Raw genomic sequence first — 20,775 nt, 5'->3', positions numbered from 1 at the left:
ATATTTATTGGAAGGACTGATGCTGAAGCTGAAACTCCAATACTTTGGCCACCTGATGTGAAGAACTGACTCTTTTTGGAAAAGATGATGATGCTGGGAAAGACTGAAGGCAGGAGAAGAAAGGGACAACAGAGGATGAGATGGTTGGATGGCATCACTGACTTGATGGACATGAGTTTGAGCAAGCTCCAGGAGTTGGTGATGGATAGGGAAGCCTGGTGTGCTTCAGTCCATGAGGATGCAAAGGGTCGGACATGACTGAGTGACTGAACTGAATTGATGACACTGATACTAAACTGATGACTTTTTAACTGTTTTGCAAATTTCTTCTATTAATGGAGGATTTTCACTTTTTTTGTACAAGAGAATTAAAAGCAATGTGGTAATACACTGACTTAGAAAAAGTTGTGCTTTTAAAATCTCAATATGAAGTCAGGCTTCACAGACTGATATGAGACATCTTTCTTCACATATGATAACTGTTACCTTCAGGCAGTATTCTTAATTACTGACTTCTAAAGTACATCCTGATGTTTCTAGATTTCATATGAATGATATCATTATGATCCCTAAAATAGACAATAAACACTAACACTGTGCTCCATATTTATCATTAATTTTCTAAAGAAACAAAAGTTTAGCCCTTAATTTTTCAACAAACACATATTTATTTTTGAAAAATTATTCCTGTCAAAAGGATTTGCTGCATGTTTGTGTTCAAGACTGTGATGCAGGGAGACTTCCAGGGTGATTCAGTGGTTAAGATTCCATGCTCCAAATTCAGGGGGCCCAGGTTTGATCCCTGGTCAAGGAACTAGGGACTTTCCTGGTGGCTCAGCAGTAAAGCATCTACCTGCAATGCAGGAGAGATGGGTTCAATCCCTAGGTAGGGAAGATACCAAGGAGAAGGGAATGGCAACCCACTCCAGCATTGTTGCCTGGGAAATCTCATGGACAGAGGAGCTTGGTGGGCGACAGATCATCGGTTCCAAAAGTCAAACACAACTTGGCAACTAAACCACCACCTCAGGGAACTAGATCCCACATGTTGCAACCAGGAGCCCACATGCCGTGACTTAAAAAAAAAAGTCCCTATGCCACAACTAAGACTCAGCACAGCCAAATTTAAAAATGAAAGAAAGAAAAAAAGAAAAAGATCATGCTTATTTCTTTAAACAAATAAACAAACTCTGATGTAGCAGGCTCTTGAACTCACCTCCTCCCACAGAGTCTATACCATTTATGAAACAATTTCCTCTGAAAAAACACCCCTAAACTAGCTGAGCAACGTCTACACAGTGAGCAAACAAGAAAACTCACACTGAAGCAAATAAGACAGACTGAGAGACAGTCTTGCCCTAAACCCACCTCTGGTATGGAGACCCACAATTGGGCAAAAAGTCACAAACCTGAGCTTTTTACCTGAGGAGTAAAGGATTTAAACTCAGCATCTGGCACCCCAACTTTTAAGGCCTATACCTGAGACACCACTCCCAAGATATCTAGCTTCCATGAGACCCAAGGCAAAGTACTGAAACAGTTCTTAAAGGACTTGTGCATGCAGACTCACTCACCCTAGAGCCCAGTGCACAAGTACCTGACTGAAAAGTGCCCAGACTTTCTGTTAAAAAGGATTATTTGCTCATCTTAAAGGATTAGCCTGAGGGGCTGGCATCTAATTTAATGTAAGAGTCTACTGAAATAATCAGGATGGACGCCAGTAGGTATCATCTTTATGCTCTCCAGATCACCAGTATCTACCCTCCCCAGCCAAGAAAAGGAGCTTGTACCCCTGTCTGGTGCTCCAGTTATTCAGACTGCTGCCCAGGGACACCTCTAGATCACCTGACTCTGATGCCCAAAGGGCTTACATTCCCAGGTATATAGGAGCATAGCAGAGAAAGAATTCTTAACAGGTTACCAATCCCAAGGCACAGCAGAGAGGCAACGGACTGAGGAAACCAATGTTTCCATGAAAGAGACCTCTTAGCTTATCTCTACAGTCGTGGATTTAGGGGGCAAGGGTTGTAATTAAACACACACCTAAGGCTGACTTAGGTCATCCTCTCTAGAGACCTAGGAGGGCAGATGCTATCTTTGAGCCTTCACTCTGTCCCACCCCAGAGCATTAGTATCTCTCGAAGGGGAGTTTGTACACATATCTGGAGTGTTTTTGTGGCTGCCGCCCAGGTGATCATAATGTTCATGAGTTCAAAGGGACAATAGTGAAAGGAATAAAAACAAAAACAACAACAAAAAAATTAACTGGCTATTATCCCAGGACTCAGCTCAGAGAGAGCACTCAAAATAAAGTAGAGCACTCAAAATAAAGTAGGCTACTTGTATAATCACAAAGGTTTGAAAGACAACCAAGAGTTAGGCAGGGCTGAATGAAAAAGTTCATTTCCTAAACAAGGCTACTCCTTCCAGAATGGGAGAGGCGGCTTTTATCTAATGCACAGAAACCAAAACAGAGTCAAGGAAAGTGAAGAAACAGAGGAATGTGTTCCAAGAAAGAATAAGATAAAACCTCAGAAAAAGACTGTAATGAAACAGAAATAAGTGATTTATATGGTAGTAAAAAGTAATCACAAAAATGCTTGCCAGGCTCAGAGGAAGAACGGATGAACAAAGTGTGAATTTCAACAGAGACAGAAAATATTAAAGTACCAAATGGAAGTTACAGAGTTGAAGAATACAATAATAGAACTAAAATATACAACAGAGGCATTCAACAGTAGACTTGAAGAAACAGAGGAAAAGATCAGTGAACTCAAAGACAGGGCAATGCAACACACCCAGAGAAGCAAAAAGAATGAAAAAAGAGTGAAGATAACTAAGCTAACATCAAGCAGAGCAATATTTCCAATATATGGGTCCCAGAAAGAGAAGAGAAAGGGGAAGAACACTTATTTGAAGAAATAATGGCTGAAAGCTCCACTAATCTGAAGAAAACAGACAATCAGATTCAGGAAGCCCAGAGAGTTTCAAATAAGATGAATCCAAAGGGAGCCACAACAAGGCATATTACAAATGTCAAAAGTCAAAGTGTCAAAAGTTAAAGACAAGGAGAGAATCTTAAATTCAATAGAACAACTTGTGGCATACAAGGGAACCCCCATAAGACTATCAGCAGATATTCAACAGAAATTCTGTAGGTCAGAAGTAGCAGAATATAATCAAAATGGTGAAAGGAAAAAACTGCCAGCCAGTTTTTACTCTACACAGCCAGGTTATGTAGGCTGGCTTCACACACACATACACACACACATCTAGAAACATAATACTGAACGTAAAACTTCAGCAACATAATACTGAACAACCAATGTGTCAAAGAAGAAATCAATGCCTTTAGACAAATAAAAGTGGAAATAAAACATAAAACCTGATGCTGCAAAAGAAGTTCTAAGAGGTTAAGTTCATAGAGATAAATGCCTACATCAAGAATTAAAAAAAAAAAAAAAAAAACAGCTTTTCTGGTGGTCTAGTGGTTAAGAATCCACTTGCCAATGCAGAGGACATGGGTTTCATCCCTGATCTGGGAAGATCCCACATGCTATGAACAACTAAGCGTCACAACTACTAAACCAACACTCTATAGCCTGTGATTCACAACTACTGAGCCCATGTGCTGCAACTCCTGAAGCCTGCGTACTCAGAGCCCAGGCACTGCAGCAAGAGAAGCCACAGCAATCAGAAGCTTACACCATGATGAAGAGTAGAACAGTCCCACTCACCAGAGCTAGAGAAAACCTGCACCTAGCAATGAAGACCCAGCACATCCAGAAATAAATAAATCTTAAAAAAAAAACTCAAATAAATAACATAACTTTACACCTTAAGTTACTGGAAAAAAATATAACAAACAAAACCCAGAGTTCATAAAAGAAAGGAAATAACAAAGATCAAAGGGGAAATAAATGAAATAAGACACTATAAGGACAATAGAAAAGATCAGTGAAACTCAGAGCTGGTTCTTTGGAAAGGTAAACAAAATTGATAAACCTTTAGCTGGGCTAACAAGGAAAAAGACAGAGGTGTACAAATACCATGGAGATCTTAAGCGTTCATTGTCAGAGCACTACAATAAAGGAAGTATCATTATAAAGCATTAAGTATCATTAAAAAACAAGTCATGTACATTTGTTTCCCAGTGCACATAAATGCTATGTTTACACTATGCTGTGATATAAGTGTGCAATAACACTCTGCTTAAAAATCAATGTACTCATCTTAATTTTAAAATATGTATTTCTAAATGCTAACCATCTGTGCCTTCAGCAAGATATAATCTTTTGCAATAGTAACATCAATGATAACTGATCACAGATCACCGTAACATATATAATAATGATGGAAAAATTTGAAATATTGGGAGAAGTACCAAATATGGCACAGAGACAGTTCAGTTCAGTCGCTCAGTCGTGTCCGACTCTTTGCGATCCCATGAATCACAGCACACCAGGCCTCCCTGTCCATCACCAACTCCCAGAGTTCACTCAGACTCGCATCCATCGAGTCAGTGATGCCATCCAGCCATCTCATCCTCTGTCGTCCCCTTCTTCTCCTGCCCCCAATCCCTCCCAGCATCAAAGTCTTTTCCAATGAGTCAACTCTTCGCATGAGGTGGCCAAAGTATTGGAGTTTCAGCTTTAGCATCATTACTTCCAAAGAAATCCCAGGGTTGATCTCCTTCCGAATGGACTGGTTGGATCTCCTTGCAGTCCAAGGGACTCTCAAGAGTCTTCTCCAACACCACAGTTCAAAAGCATCAATTCTTCGGCGCTCAGCCTTCTTCACAGTCCAACTCTCACATCCATACATGACTACTGGAAAAACCATAGCCTTGACTAGACAGACCTTAGTCAGCAAAGTAATGTCTCTGCGTTTGAATATGCTATCTAGGTTGTTCATAACTTTTCTTCCAAGGAGTAAGCATCTTTTAATTTCATGGCTGCAGTAACCATCTGCAGTGATTCTGGAGCCCAAAAAAATAAAGTCTGACACTGTTTCCACTGTTTCTTCATCTATTTCCCAAGTGAACAAATGATATTGGAACAATGGTACTGACAGACTTGCTTGGTTCAGGGTTGCCACAACATTAATTTATAAAAATGCAATATCTGTAAAGTGTAATAGAGCAAACTACAATCAAATAAGGTAGGTCCATAAATAAAACCAGAAATAAAAGAGGAGACATTATAATTAATACCATAGAAATATAAAAGATCTCAAGAACTACTATTAACAAATATATTCCAACATATTAGAGAACATAGAATAGATAAATTGAAACATACACTACTCCCCCTCAAGACTGAATCATGAAAAAATAGAAAGTCAGAATAGACTGATTACTAATATGATTAAATCAGTAGCAAAAAACCTCCCAACAAACAAAAGACCAGGATCAGATGGCTTCATGGGTGAATATTTTACCAATGTTTAAAGTATCAACAGCAATCTTTTTCAAACTCTTCTCCAAAACTGAAGAAGAAAGAACATTTCCAAACTCATTTCATGAGGCCAGCATTACCATGATACCAAAACCAGACAAAGACGCTACAAGGGAGAAAAATAACCTGATCAACATAGATGCAAAACCCTCAAGAAAATACCAGCAAACCAAATTCAACAATACATTAAAACACTTATCAAATGGAATTTATTCCAGGTATGTAAGGATGGCTCAACAAAACACAAATCAATCAATGTAATATACCCAAACAAAATTAAAAATAAGAGTCATAAACATCTCAATAAGTATGGAAAAAAATTGGACAAAATTCAACATACATTTATGATAAAAACTGTCAATAAAGTGGTTATAGAGGGACAAATCTCAACACAATATAGGCCATATATGACAACCCCATGGCTAACATTATATTGAGTGAAAAACTGAAAGCTTTTCCTGAAAGATCAAGAACAAGTCAAGGATGCCAATTCTTGCTACTTCTATTTAAATAGTATTGGAAGTGCTAGCCAAAATGATTGAACAAGAAAAAGAAGTGAAAAGTATCCAAATCAGAAAGGAAAAAGTAATGCCATCACTATTTGCACATGACATGATACTACATAGAAAATCCTAGACTCCACAAAAAAACTGTTAAGAACTAGTAAAATTAAGTAAAGTTGCAAGATATAAAATCAACATACGTAAATTAGTTCCCTTTCCTTACACTAATATGAACTACCAGAAACAGAAATGAAGAAAACACTCTCATTTACAAATGCATCAAAAAAGAATAAAATATCTAAGAAATAAATTTAACCAAGGAGATGAAAGACCTGTGTATTGAAAACTGTAAGACAATAATGAAAAAAATTGAAAAAGACACAAATAAAGAGAAATAAATTCCATGCTTATGAATTAGAAGAATTAAAATTGTTAAAATGTCCATATTACCCAAAGCAATCTAAAAATTAAAATGCAATCCTTATCAAAATCTCAATGCAGAAACTATAAAACTCTTAAGAGGAAAACATAGGCAAAACACTCTTTGACATAAGTCACAGCAATATCCTCTTTGACCTACCTCCTAAAGTAATGGAAATTAAAACAAAAAGAAACAAGTGGGACTTAATTAAACTTAAAAGCTTTTGCATAGCAAAGGAAAACAAAAACAAAATGAAAAGACAATCCTCAGAAAGGGAGAAAACAACTGCAAATGAAACAACTGACAAAGGATTAATCTCCAAAATATACAAGCAGTTTATGCAGGTCAATACCAGAAAAACAACCCACCCAATCAAAAAGTTGGAGGAAGACTTAGACATTTCTCCAAAGATGACATACAGATGGCCAACAAACACACGCAAAGAGGCTCAACATGGCTGATTATTAGAAAAATGCAAATGAGGTATCAAAACTACAATGCAGTATTACCTCAAACCTGTCAGAATGGCCATCATCAAAAAATCTACAAACAATAAATGTTGGGACAGTGTGCAGAGAAAAGGGAACCCTTTTGCACTGTTGGTGGGAATGTTTCAGTCACTATGGAGAACGGTATGGAGATTCCTTAAAAACCTAGGAATAAAACTACCATATGACTCAGCAATCCCATTACTGGGCATAGAAAATCATAACTAAAAAGTCACATGTACCCCAATATTCATAGCAGCACTATTTACAACAGCTAGGATATGGAAGCAACCTAGATGTCCACTGGCAGGCAGATGAATGGATAAAGAAGTGTGGTACATATATACAAAGAAAATATTACTCAGCCATAAAAAGGAACACATTTGAGTCAGTTCTAGTGAGGCAGATGAACCTAGAGTCTGTTATGCAGGTGAAATAAGTCTGAAAGAGAAAAACAAGTTCCGTATATTAATACATATATATGGAATCTAGAAAAATGCTACCGATGAACCAATCAACAGAGCAGAAATAGAGATGCAGACACAGAGAACAGACTTTGGACACAATGAGGGAAGGAGAGGGTGGGACTCATTGAGAGAGTAGCACTGACATATATACATTACCATGTGTAAAACAGAGCCAGAGGGCAGCTGCTGTATGGGCACAGGGAGCTCATTCCAGTGCTCTGCGACAACTGAGAGGAGTGAAATGGGGAGAAAGGAGGATGGGGGGAAGGTTCAAGAGGGTGGGGGCACATGTTTGTGGCTGATTCATGTTGTTGTATAGCAGAAGCCAACATGATACTGTAAACCAACCACCCTCCAATTGAAAATAGATTAAAAAATACAAAAAAATCTCAATAGCAATTTTCACAGAAATAGAACAAAAAATCCTAAAAGTGTATAGAACAACAAAAGATCCTGAATAGCCGAAGTAATTTGAGAAAGAACAAAGTTAGCAGCATCATGTATCCTAATTTTAATCTATATTACAAAGCTATAGTAATCAAAGTATATGGTATCGGCAGAGGGAGGGTGAGATGATTTGGGAGAATGGCACTGAAACATGTATAATATCATGTAAGAATCGAATCGCCAGTCTATGTCCGATGCAGGATACGGCATGCTTGGGGCTGGTACACGGGGATGACCCAGAGAGATGTTGTGGGGAGGGGGGTGGGAGGGGGGTTCATGTTTGGGAACGCATGTACACCCGTGGTGGATTCATGTCAATGTATGGCAAAACCAATACAAAATTGTAAAGTAAAATAAAAAATAAATAAATAAATAAATAAAAACAGACTCACAGATCAACGGAACAGAATAGAGAGCCCATAAAGAAACCTGCACACATATGGCCAATCAATTTACAACATAGGAGCCAAGCATATACACCTGGGAAAAGACTGTCCCTTCAATAAATACTGTTAAGAAAACCATATGGACACATGCAAAAAAATGAAACTGTACAGGGAGGCCTGGCATGCTGTAGTCCATGGGGTCATGAAGAGTAGGACATGACCTGATGACTGAACAACTGCTATTTGATGGGCTTCCTAGGTGGTGCTGTGCTGTGCTTAGTCACTCAGTGGTGTTCGACTCTTTGTGACTCCATGGACTGTAGCCTGCCAGGCTCCTTTGTCCATGGGATTCTCCAGGCAAGAATACTGGCAGGGCTGCTATGCCCTCCTCCAGGGGATCTTCTCAACCCAGGGACTGAACCCAGGTCTCCTGTATTGCAGGCAGATTATTTAATGTCTGTCTGTGGCTTTAATGTCTAAAGCCACATTCTTTAATGTCTGAAGCCCAAGAATACTGGAGTGGGTAGCCTATTGCTTCTCCAGATCCTTCCGACCCAGGAAGCGAACCAGGGCCTCCTGCACCACAGACAGATTCTTTACCAGTGGAGCTAGCTGGGAAGCCAACTCGCTGCCAATGCAAGACACTTAAGAGATGAGGATTCCATCCCTGGGTCGGGAAGATTCCCTGGAGGAGGGCATGGTAACCCACTCCAGTATTCTTGCCTGGAGAATCCCATGGACAGAGGAGCCTGACAGGCTAGACTCCACAACTGAAGCAACATAGCACTCATGCTCTGCTATCTTACACCACGCACAAAAATCAACTCAAAATGGATTAAAGTCTTGAATATAAGACCTGAAACCATAAAACTCCTCAGAGAAAATAAAGGCAGGAAGCTCCTTGCCTTTGGTCTTGATGATTTTTTTTTTTTTTTGGATGTGACACCAAAAACTAAGGCAACACAAGCAAAAATAAACTGCTGGCACTATGTCAAACCAAAAGGCTTCTAGAGAGCAAAGAAAATGATGAACAAAATGAAAAGGTGACCTACCAAATGGAAGAAAATATTTGCAAATCATGTATCTGGCAAGGGGTTAATATCTAAAATAACTCAAGATTGTCAAAAAAACAATCTGAGGAAAAAATGGGCAGAAGATATAAAAAGACATTTTTCCAAAGGACATATACAAATGACCAAAAGTTACATTACATAAAAAGGTGTTCAACATCACTAATCATAATATAAAATCAAAATCACAATATGTATCATCTCACATCTGTTAGAATAGCTACTATCAAAAAGTCAAGAAATAAGTGCTAGAGAGGATGTGAAGAAAAGGGAACTCTGTACACAGCTAGTGGGAATTTATACTGGTTCAGCCACTATGGAAAACAGTATGGAGATTTCTCAAAAAATTGAAAATAGAACTTCTGTATGATCCAGCAATTCTATTCCAGGTATTTATCTGAAAGAAATGAAAGCACTAACTTGAAGGAATTATGTATCTCCATGTTCATTGCAGCATTATTTACAATAGCTAAGACATGGAAGGAACCTAAGTACCTATCAGTAGATGACTAGATAAAATATATGTATATAAGTGTCTGGGCTTCCTAGGTAGCTCAGTGGTGAAGAATGTGCCTGGCAATGCAGGAGATGCAGGAGACACAGGTTTGATCCCTGAATTGGAAAGATCCCCTGAAGGAGGAAATGGCAACCCACTCCAGTATTCTTACTGGGAAAACTGCACGGACAGAGGAGCCTCAGTTCAGTTCAGTCGCTCAGTCATGTCCAACTCTTTGCAACCCCATGAACCGCAGCACACCAGGCCTCCCTGTCCATCACCAACTCCCGGAGTTCACCCAAACCCAGGTCCATCGAGTCAGTGATGCCATCCAACCATCTCATCCTCTGTCATCCCTTTCTCCTCCTGCCCTCAATCTTTCCCAGCATCAGAGTCTTTTCAAATGAGTCAGCTCTTCACATCAGGTGGCCAAAGTATTGGAGTTTCAGCTTCAACATCAGTCCTTCCAGTGAACACCCAGGACTGATCTCCTTTAGGATGGACTGGTTGGAGCCTGGTGGTCTACAATTCATGGGGTCACAAAGAGTCAGACACTCCTGAGTGTGCAAGTATGCATACGCATGAACACACACAACACACATCTCTGTACACTCCCACACACATACACACTCAGCAATAAAAAGAAAATCATTTGCGACAATATGAACAGATCTTGAGTGCAATATACGATGTGAAATAATTCAGAGATAGAAAGACAAATACCATATTTTCAAACTAATATGTGAAATATAAAAGTAAAACAAAACTTGTTAGTGAACTCATAAATACAGTAAGTTGGTGGCTGCCAAAAGTGGGGATGGGGAGTGGGTGAAGGTGGTTGAAAGGTATGACCGGTTATAAAACAGATAAGACCTGGGGTTGCAATGTATAGCATGGTTTCTATGGTTAATAATACTATACTGTAACATGAAAACTGCCAAGAGAATAAATCTTAAAAGTTCTTATTGCAAGAAAAAAATTGTTATTGTGTAGTGACGGATGTTAACTAGACTTAGTGTGGTAATCATTTGACTATATATATATATCTATATCAGATCATTATGTTGTACATAATGAAACTAATATAATGGTGTATGTCAATTATATATCAATATTTTAAAAAGACTTCAATGTAATGACCTAACTTTATATTTTGAGGAACTAGAAAAAGAGCAAATGAAACACCAAACTATTAGAAGGAAGAAAATAATAAAAACAGAGATAAAAGAAATAAATAGAAAAACAACAGAGAAAATTAAAAAAATCAGAAGTTGGTTCTTTGAAGGGATCAAAAAAAATGACAAACATTTAGTTTAAGACTCAAATTACTAGACCTGGAAATTAAAGTGGGACACTACTACTATTATCTCTGACCTCACAGAGATTAAGAACTGTAAGCCAACGAAGAAGATAACCTAGATGAAATGGTGAAACTACCAGAAATTCACAAACTACCAAAATTGATGCAGAAGAAATAGTAATTCTGAATTCCCCTCAAATAAGTAAAGAGATTGAATCAGTGATGAAAAATTTGCCAACAAAGAAAAGTCTAGGACCAGCTGATTTCAACAGTGAATTCTACCAAATTAACACCAATCCTTCTCAAACTCTTCCAAAATTACGAAAAAAAAGAGAACACTTCCCAATTCATCCTGAGGCCAGTCTATCCTGATACTAAAGAAAGACAAAGACGCCATCAAAACAGGACATATTTTTAATATAATTTATGAATATCCTTTATGAATATGTATGCAAAAATTCTTACCCTTTTGCAGCTTATAGACCAACGAGAAAGACAAACAATAACAACAAAGTAGTTACGAGTGGGAAAAGACAATTTATTGGGTATTATGGAAAGCTAGCAAGTGTATCTGACCTGCATGGTGGATTCTGTGGTGGGGAAGGGCAGCTCAGGTAGACTGTGAGGTGGGAAAGGACAGTGTCACAGAAAAGTGACATTTAAGCTACAACAGGAAACATGAAGAGTTAGCTGGGTGATGAATCAGGCAAGTTCCAGACAATGAGTAGGGCACTTGGATTCTTAACACCGAAACATACAAGGATTTAAAAGAAGTAATTTCTGAAAATGTTGGGGGCAGGAGGGGAACAGAGAGAGAGATGAAACTGAAAAGGTAGGTGCTATAAAAGCAATAGAAAGCCATTAGAGAGTTTTAAGAGTCAAAAAAAATTGTTTAATCCCCACTAGATTTTAACTATTTATACTATTTGTGTGCATATCTGATTGAGGATATGAACTGTGTCTATTTCATCATTTCCTCAGTGACCAGAACAATGTTAGGCCTGCACTAAGTATTTAGTAAGTATGTACTAAGCATTATTAAATAAAAATACTAACTGGCAGTAGAAAAATGAAGCCCAATTTTTGATTCTTTAATGTATTACATAAATGTAAATATAAAGAGACTAGAGACGTCTCAGTGATAGCTACTACTATAGCTATCTGAAATAGCTATTGTAACCACTGAAACTGTAATAATCACTCTAATTAAAACTAGAGTGAATCAATTAGGTTGAAAACATACTGCCCTCTTGTTAAAAACAAAAGTAAAATTATTACAAAAGGAATACAGGTAATTACTATCAAAGAATCAATCATTAAAGTGGAATGTTCTGTAAAATATTATAAGCCATCCAGTCTATATGATTATTTGTTGGATGCACATTTCTAAACTGAAGGCAGGCAATGGAAACTCTTTATTTATGTTGTCAAAATTAGACAAAATGGAGAAGTGTATATTTCAGTCTTTCCCGATTCTGACCTTATTTTACTGCAAACATTACATCAGAGTGGCTCATTTGATTTTATTTGTTGGACTCCCCATCATATGAAAGTAAGCAATGGGTTGACAATTACAAGTCATAGGATGCCTAAGGGACCACAGGGTACAAGAATTCTATCTTCTGGCACAACTACAATTGCGTGAAAATAAGCTAATGATGTAATAGCGGCTCTTTGCTCTGGAAGAACCTGGAATTTAAAAGGTGAAGGACAATTTATTGTTTTTTTCTTTCACAAAATTTTCAATCAAGATATTTCAAATGAATGATGTAAGCAAAATTCAGTGAGGAAATAAATGCTGACTGTATACCTGCTATGATTACATGTTCTTTTTTTGAAATGTTTACTGGTAAGCCCTGGTTATATTAACAATTTCAGATATATTTCCATACAATGTGATAGACAGGCAATATACACCTTAGGCCTGCAAAGAAGGTGAATGCAGTTGGTTGTCTGGTTGATTTTACAATAGTTTCAATCATTTTTAAGAGTCTATTAAAGGTTAGATCTTTCTATGATGATTAGGGCCCTTCAAGCCAGGATAAATATATTTAGTAAAAGTATATTATGAATTGAAATGATGTCACTATCTTACACGTATGTTTTATCTTTTAAAAATATTTTTATATTTGGTTCTCATATCTCTCATTAAGTAATATTTGCCCCACTATTACATATTAGAAACGGAGTCCAAAAAAATACATGTGACTGACTAGGGTATTTACACAATCAATGATAAAGCCTTAGCTAAAAATGAAGAGTTCTTAAAATATTTTTTTCTCTTGGATCACTACTAACTCTTGGTCCAATGAAAGGTTTTTTTTTTTTTTGAGGGATGATCTTATTTTCGACCTAAGTCAAATAAATAATCGGAGATTACATTTTTCTTTAAGGAGTAATTGATACTACAAACATTTTTAAACTAAAGAAATGCCAGTTTCATGTCATGCTCCGAACAAATCTCTTGATAATTAACAAAAATTACAAAAATTACACTACATGGCAGTGAAATGAACGAAATGGATGAGGAAAGCAGAAATAGACTGGAAATCAGCATCTCAATCCAGCCTTCCATGAATTAAAAGCCACCAATTCTTTCCCCTTCATTATTTCAAAACCCCATGGCAGCGAACCCCATACTGGAGAACAGAGGCGCCAGAATACTTCATTTCCACGCACCCACAAGATTTATCTAGCAGGGGGAAATAGAGAGTCGAAGGATGGGATGGGGGGAGAGAGGAAGACGCAGTTTACTCCGCCCTTCTCCCCTCTCCCATGAACAATGTGAGGTATCGAGGAAACCATCAATGCTGTCAGGGCCCCGCTGAGTCAGGGAAGAAGGCTGGAGAAAACCGCACCCCACAAGGGCCCCTTCCTCTTTTCAATTCACCTTTATCCCTCCCTTTCCGTGATTTCTCCCCTGTCTCCCATCTCTATTCTAAGCCTCTGGCTTTGCCCAGCGACACTTCATGGTCAACCCAAGAACCTCTTAAGAATATCCTCACGGTCCGAGCAAGGAGGGGAGGACCGACCCTTGGGGAGTCGTCACCTTTTGAGGTATCTGGCGTCCTCCCCCTGCATGGCGACGGCGACGGCGGCGTGGGGAGGATGGGGGTGTCTGAGAGAGGCCGGCCGGGCTATGTCCGGGGACGCCGGCCAAAGTACCCCACACCCAAAGGCGATGACAGTCCTGAGGCCTGCAAGGCGGGGCAGCTACGGCGCTGTGGTTACCTCGGTGAGGCCACCGGCTCCTCCCACCACTCCTGAGCCCCAAAACACTGGAGCTGCTCAGACCCGCCCACAGCTGTCCGGGTGAGCTCCGCCTCAAGGCGCATGCGCCTGCTCCAGCGGCGCCAGTATGCGCAGGCTCAGTATGCGGGGCTGGCCCTTGGGACTAATCTGACGCACCCTGCACCCGAACGTGAAAGTATTTGCGGCAGATTTCAGCGTGCTTAGTTAAAGGGTGTCTCCGTGCTCACCGCCCCCTTGAGGATGGGAATTGAAAGAGTCATCTCCCGCAGTCAAATTGGAATTTTTGGTCTTTTGCTTCAAGACAGGGAGAAGAAATCCATTAGCCATTTAATTAGAGAATGCTCTTGAACAGTCCAGCCCTTGGCTAAGAACCTGTAAAGAAAGGCATATACGTGGGACATTGTGGAAAAGGCAGAGCACTGATTGCGCTGAGAAGTTGGAATTTGTGCCGATTGTGTAGCCCTTGTACAAAATGAATACAGTTAATATCAACTTTGATCAAGGGCAAATCTGTCTCTTCCATTTATCCTAAATCTACAATGCACTTCCCCCCTCCCCACCACACACACGAAAACAGCTCCTAAAATTACAACTTCAACTAACTATTCTGAACTTTGGATACTTTTGGATTCATTTTCCCTGAGACAGACAGCTCTTGGCAATTCTGGCCATAGGGCAAGGGGCTGGTTTTTTTTTTTTTGTTGTTTGTTTGTTTTGGTTTTATCTTTTTTTAATTGAAATAGAGTTGATATAATGTGCCAATCTCATCATTCTAACTGAAGTCAGAAAGACAAATACCATATGATATCACTTATATGTGGAATCAAAGAAGGGATATGAAGAAGGCCTTTCTACTCCCCACCTGCAATCCTGTCACTTACTCTAGTTCTATATTTTCAGTCACTTTGGGCTATGTCTACACCACTGTTCTGTCTTTTTCACATGCACTAAGTTAATGCAATGCAGTCCATGGAATATATAAGTATGGACACAGTCCAAACCAGTAAGAGATGGTGTTGCCTACCCATTCACACAGGCTACACTATTTCTATCAGTGTTTTAGTCATTCTTCCAGTCTTCCAGGGAAGGTTATAAAGCTAACTTTGACAGCTTTCTTTGTATCATGACCTCTTATTAAGCTATTTGAAAATCTTATTATCATTTCTTCCTTCAAGATATTTCTGCAATCCAGCTTTTCCATTCTCACTTCTACCTACTAGCCTAATCATTTCATACTTGGAATACTGCAGTTCTTTCTTATTTTGTTTTTTTTTTCTTTTTTTAAATATTCATTCTTATAACTGATACAAATTTTACAAATCATCACTTATAGGTAGATTACCTTAAAACCTCCACAATATCTAATATTGCCAGATCACAGTATCTATTAAAATGTATGTTGTTGTTTAGTCACTAAATCCTGTGTGACTCTTTTGTGACCCCATGGACTGTAGCCTGCCAGGCTCCTCTGCCAGTGTCGGTTGCCATTTCCTTCTCCAGGGGATCTTCCCAACCCAGGGATCAAACCTGCACCTCCCGCGCATTCTTGCAATGTAAGCATCTTGAGATCAGAGATTTTGCTTTGCTTACTTCTGAATCCTTAGGACAGCACCTGGCTCATAGTTGGCATCAAATAAATATCTGGAGTTGAAAAAAATGCATATCTGATCTTGACACAATAACCACAACAAAAATCTAGAGGAGAGAGGGAGGCTCAAGCGGAAGGGGCATATGTATACTCCTGACTGATTCACATTGTTGTATGGCAGAAACCAGTATGACATTGTAAAGCAATTATTATCCAATTAAAAATAAATTTTAAAAAAACTAGAAGAAATGCCCTGAGGCCAGGCAGGAAGAACTGAAAACTAGATCAATAAGAAGATAAACTGAAATTGGGGCTGAACTAGAGAAACTGTCAGTCTATAGTGGGAACAGTAGGCATCTTATTCTTGAGCCTAGGCATCTTATTCTTGAAAGTAAGAAATATTAATGGGATTGTGTCCAAAAGACACTAGTCAATTTTGAGGCAATTTTCCTTAAAAAGAATAATTACATGGTTGATTTAGCACATAATAAAAATCCAGGAGTCCATAATGATACTCTGTGACTCATAGAAAAACAGAAAAACTTCACTTTCATTGAAGGTAATGACTACATCAAATCCTTACTCTGAAAATTGATAATTAAAGGCAATAATAAAGCATTTAATCTAAGCCTTTTGGAAACCATAATTTTACCTCCTTTTAATGAGGGAAAGCTTTTTTTTTTTTTTTAACAGAAAATGTCTGCTAGTATTGGAGCAATATCATGATAGACAGTTACTATTTTGTGAACACCAAGAAATAATACACCTCATTGATTTATCATAATAATTTAAAATAATTTAAAATGTGGCAAAATTACCCACAGATTACCTGATAATTCTAAATGGAAAAAAATATGTTACTTTACAATGGGGAGATCAGCATTTTAAACAAACAGGTAAATGAGGTATCATTAGTAGTCATAGTCCCTGATAGTGTATGCAATAGGAAGCACACAAGATCACCTATTAAGTATTCTTTTTTTTTCCTTATGCAACTTCACAGGTTTTTTTTTTTAATTTATTTTAATTGGAGTATTGTAGTGGTTAAAAATATGGAACGCTTCACGAATTTGCGTGTTATCCTTGCACAGGAGCCATGCTAATCTTCTCTGTATTGTTCCAATTTTTAGTATATGTGCTGCTGAAGTGAGCACCTATTAAGTATTTTTTATGAAAATTAACCTGAATTTAACTAAATTGTTCTATCTATAAAGACTAATCTATATCTATAAAAGGGCTTAGCCTTGTGGCTCAGCCTGCAATGAAATGATCCCTGGGTTGGGAAGATACCCTGGAGAAGGGAAAGGCTACCCACTCCAGTATTCTGACCTGGAGAATTCAGTCCATGGGGTCGCATAGAGTCGGATGCCACGGAGCGACTTTCACTTTCACTTTCATAAAAGACTAATAAATGAAAATCTCAATTAAATAAAGTTGGGAAGCAGAATGAGAAGCTCTTATGGCCCCTGTTGATAGCAGAGCCTGACAGAAGAAGGAGTCTTCCTCTTTCCTAGCAAGGTCACAGTCAATGAAAAGTCACGGACTCTTCGTTTACTATAGCCCTCCCAAAATAATTTTTCTTTCTATAAAAGCATTGCATAACAGGCACTTACAAGTGGTTCACCTCAATTTCAGACCCCAAATTACAATGCTCTGCTGAGCCCAAATAAACACATCTTTGCTAAAGAAATATGTAGCAGTCTATTAGTTTCAGGTAAACAGATATCACATGCATAACTAAATAAAGAAGATGATCCAAAAGAGTGGGGAACATAACTGGATATCAAGATATATCAGAATAATAATTACAAGGTATAGAATTGACATAGAGAGCCTGAGTGAAACAGAAAACAAGACCCATGCAAGTAAGTAAACTTGAAATATGATGGAAATGAATTTTTCAGATCAGTATGGGAAAAATGTATTTTTAAAAAATGTTTTTGAAACAATTATTTATGCATATATAACAAATTAATTTGGATCTCTGCATGCATGCATGCTCAGTTGCTTCAGTTGTGTCCAACTCTTTGCAACCCCATGGACTGTAGCCCACCAGGCTTCTTAGTCCATGGGATTTTCCAGGCAAGAATACTGGAGTGGGTCACTATGCCCTCATCCAGGGGATCTTCCTGACCCAAGGATCAAACCCACATCTCCTGAATCTCCTGCATTGCTGGTCGATTCTTTGCCATTGAGCCACCAGGGAAGCCCAAACTGGATCCCTACCTCATGCCATATTCAAAAGCTAATTCCACATTGAATAAACTCTTAAGTGTAGAAGAGAAATTTTTAAAAACATTCAGAAGAAAATATAAATTATCTTTATGACATTCAGTTAAGTATACATTTAAAAACAAGATACAGAAAGCACTAAAAATAAGATACTGATGAATTCACTCCTTTAAAATTGATAACTTCTGATTATCAACAACACCACCGTAAGGAAAGTGAAAAAGATAAGTTAAAAAATGATGTGATCTATTTGCCTCACATAAAAACTAACAAACAATTAAACTATTTCAAGATCTGCTATAAATCAAAAAGGAAAACACAACTCAATGGGAAAATGGACAAAGGAGAAAAAGAATTAGGAATAGGAAGTAAAACAAAACATGAAAAGATGCTTTATCTCAATAATAACCAGGAAAATGCCAATTAAGATCATAAAAAGATACAATGTTACACTGACGAGGGTGCAAAATTTAAGAAGTCTGACAATATCAAATGCTTGTAAAAATGTGACATCCTAGAAATGATGTAGTAACCATTTCAGGCATGAGTATTCACTGCAACTTAAGAATAAAATGTCTTTGTTATTTTGTAAAGCTGAATAAAGATATTCTCTAAATTTGTGCATTTCTACCCATAGTTATATAACTCAGAAAATTCTAGCATATGTGCACAATGAGATTTGTTCCAGAACTATCAGAACAGTGTAGTGCATAATAGAAAAAGAAAAACTGAAAAAGAACTCCAAAATAGTTTTGCAGGAGAATGGGTAAATAGTTTTGAAATATTCACATAGTACAATATTATGCATCAGATTTCTCTGAACCAGAGAATGAACTAGAACTATACAGACAACATGAATGAGTATTTAGAAACATTATATTGAATGAAAGAGTAAATTGCAGATTATGTACAGTGTTTTTTAAACTGTGGTATAATTTGCATACAATAAGATACATTCTTGGTATGCAGTTCTATGAGTTTTGACAAGCACATGGCTCATACTCAAAATATAGAGCAATTCCATCATCCCTTCAGTTCCTTTGTGTTCCTTTAGAGTCATCCTATTCCCAACACTAAGCTCTGTTAAATACTGATCTGCTTTCTATTCCTATAATTTCCCTTTTTCCAGACTCTCACCTAAATATAAGTGTGTTGATACAGGCTTTCAAGTCTGGTTTCTTTCTCTTAGCATTTGGAGGCCATTCATATGGTTTCATTAATTTATTCTATTTTACTGTTAGGTAATATTCCACTGAATGAATGTATCACAGTTCATTCATTCACCATGTTTGGGTTGTTTCTAGCATTTGGAAACAATGAATAAAGCCATTATAAGTATTTACACACAGGTTTTTGTGTCAACTAAAGTTTTCTTTTCTCCTGAAAGCACTCAAGAGTAAAATTGTTCAGCTATATGGCAAATATATGAATAACTCTATGAAACTGCAAAGCTGTTTTCCAAAGTGGTTGGGCTATTTTGCATTCCCATCAACAATGTATGACTTCAGATAGCTCCATCCACATCCTCACCAGCATTTGGTATTATCAAGTTTTTAATTTGTTTAATCAAGTCATTGTAACAGATGTGTCGGGATATCTCATTTGACTAGAGTTGTATTTCTGTGATAATTAATGGTATAAGCATATTTTCATGTGCTTATTTACCATTTGTATTTTGATTGAAGTCTTTGTTCAAATATTTTTTTCATTTTTTATTTATGTTTTCACTAGCTTGACCAAACTGATCAGAGAGATAGAAACAGATATTAGATTTGAAAGATACACAGCATTAAAACTGAAACAAGAAATAGAAATTGTAAAAGCTCTATGTTTTTTAAAGAAATAAAAAACCTAATTACAATGTTTCATACAAAGAACACTCCAGGCACAGCTTTACTGATAAATTCTACCTAAGAAATAAGGTCAACTTACATACTCAAGCAGAAATTAGAGAATGGAGGAATACTTAGCGACTCACTTAAAAGGGTCGGCATTATTATGGTATCATAGTCAGACGAATATCTTTAATGACCATACATGTAATAATTTTTAACAAAATACTAGTAAGTCAAATCAGCAATATATAAAAAATACACTACACTGTGACCATATGGGGTTTAACTTAGAAATTCAAGGTTATTTAACATATGAAAATCCAATAATTTACCATACAAAAAATATAAAGGTAAATAACCCTATGATCACATCAGTAGAGGCAGAAAATCAATTTGACAGAATTCATGATGTAAAAAGCTATCAGAAAACTAAGAATAGGAGATGACATCCTCACTCTAATAAAGAATGTCTGTGCAGGTTTATTTCTGGGCTGTCTCTTCTGTCCCACTGGTGTATGTATCAGAATGTAAGATGCCACTAGGTATACTGTTTTTTTTCAAGATTGCTTTGGCTATTTGAGGCCCATTTGGTTCCATATAAAATATAGGATTGTCTTTCTACTTCGTAAAATAAAATGTATTGGAATCTCATTCGCATTGATAGATTTGATTGAATCTTTAAGTAACTTTGAACGGTATAGAAAATTTGACAATATTAAATCTTCTAATCCATTAACATGGGTTGTCTTTCCATTGTTTTTTGACTTCTTTCTTCTCATGTATTAGTGTTTTGTAGTTTTCATTGTATGTGATTTTTACCTCCATGAAGTTTAT

General features: G+C 37.4%; 1 protein-coding gene and 1 non-coding gene across 5 annotated transcripts in view; both read right to left on the bottom strand.

Moving 5' to 3' along the window:
* KIFAP3 (kinesin associated protein 3) overlaps positions 1 to 14,331 on the bottom strand; it is a 146,109-nt gene extending 131,778 nt beyond the window's left edge. For 2 of the 4 annotated variants that reach the window (XR_005724992.1, XM_040263541.1), the window contains exon 1: positions 14,084 to 14,316. Coding sequence is in view for 2 of the 4 variants with exons in the window: in XM_040263541.1 (XP_040119475.1) it covers positions 14,084 to 14,115 (32 nt within the window). In the remaining 2 variants the exon portion in view is untranslated. Of the gene's footprint in view, positions 1 to 14,083 lie in introns of all 4 variants that reach the window. The other 2 variants (XM_040263540.1, XM_040263542.1) reach the window with 2 other exon arrangements.
* Positions 14,332 to 16,920: 2,589 nt separating this feature from the next.
* Positions 16,921 to 17,028, bottom strand: LOC120880706. The gene has a single exon (XR_005725108.1). It is a non-coding gene; the product is annotated as a U6 spliceosomal RNA (small nuclear RNA).
* Positions 17,029 to 20,775: the final 3,747 nt, after the last annotated feature.

This window comes from Oryx dammah, unplaced genomic scaffold (genome assembly GCF_014754425.2).
Source record: "Oryx dammah isolate SB20612 unplaced genomic scaffold, SCBI_Odam_1.1 HiC_scaffold_21, whole genome shotgun sequence".
Classification (NCBI taxonomy): Eukaryota; Metazoa; Chordata; class Mammalia; order Artiodactyla; family Bovidae; genus Oryx; species Oryx dammah.
This window is presented reverse-complemented; position numbering and strand designations above follow the sequence as displayed.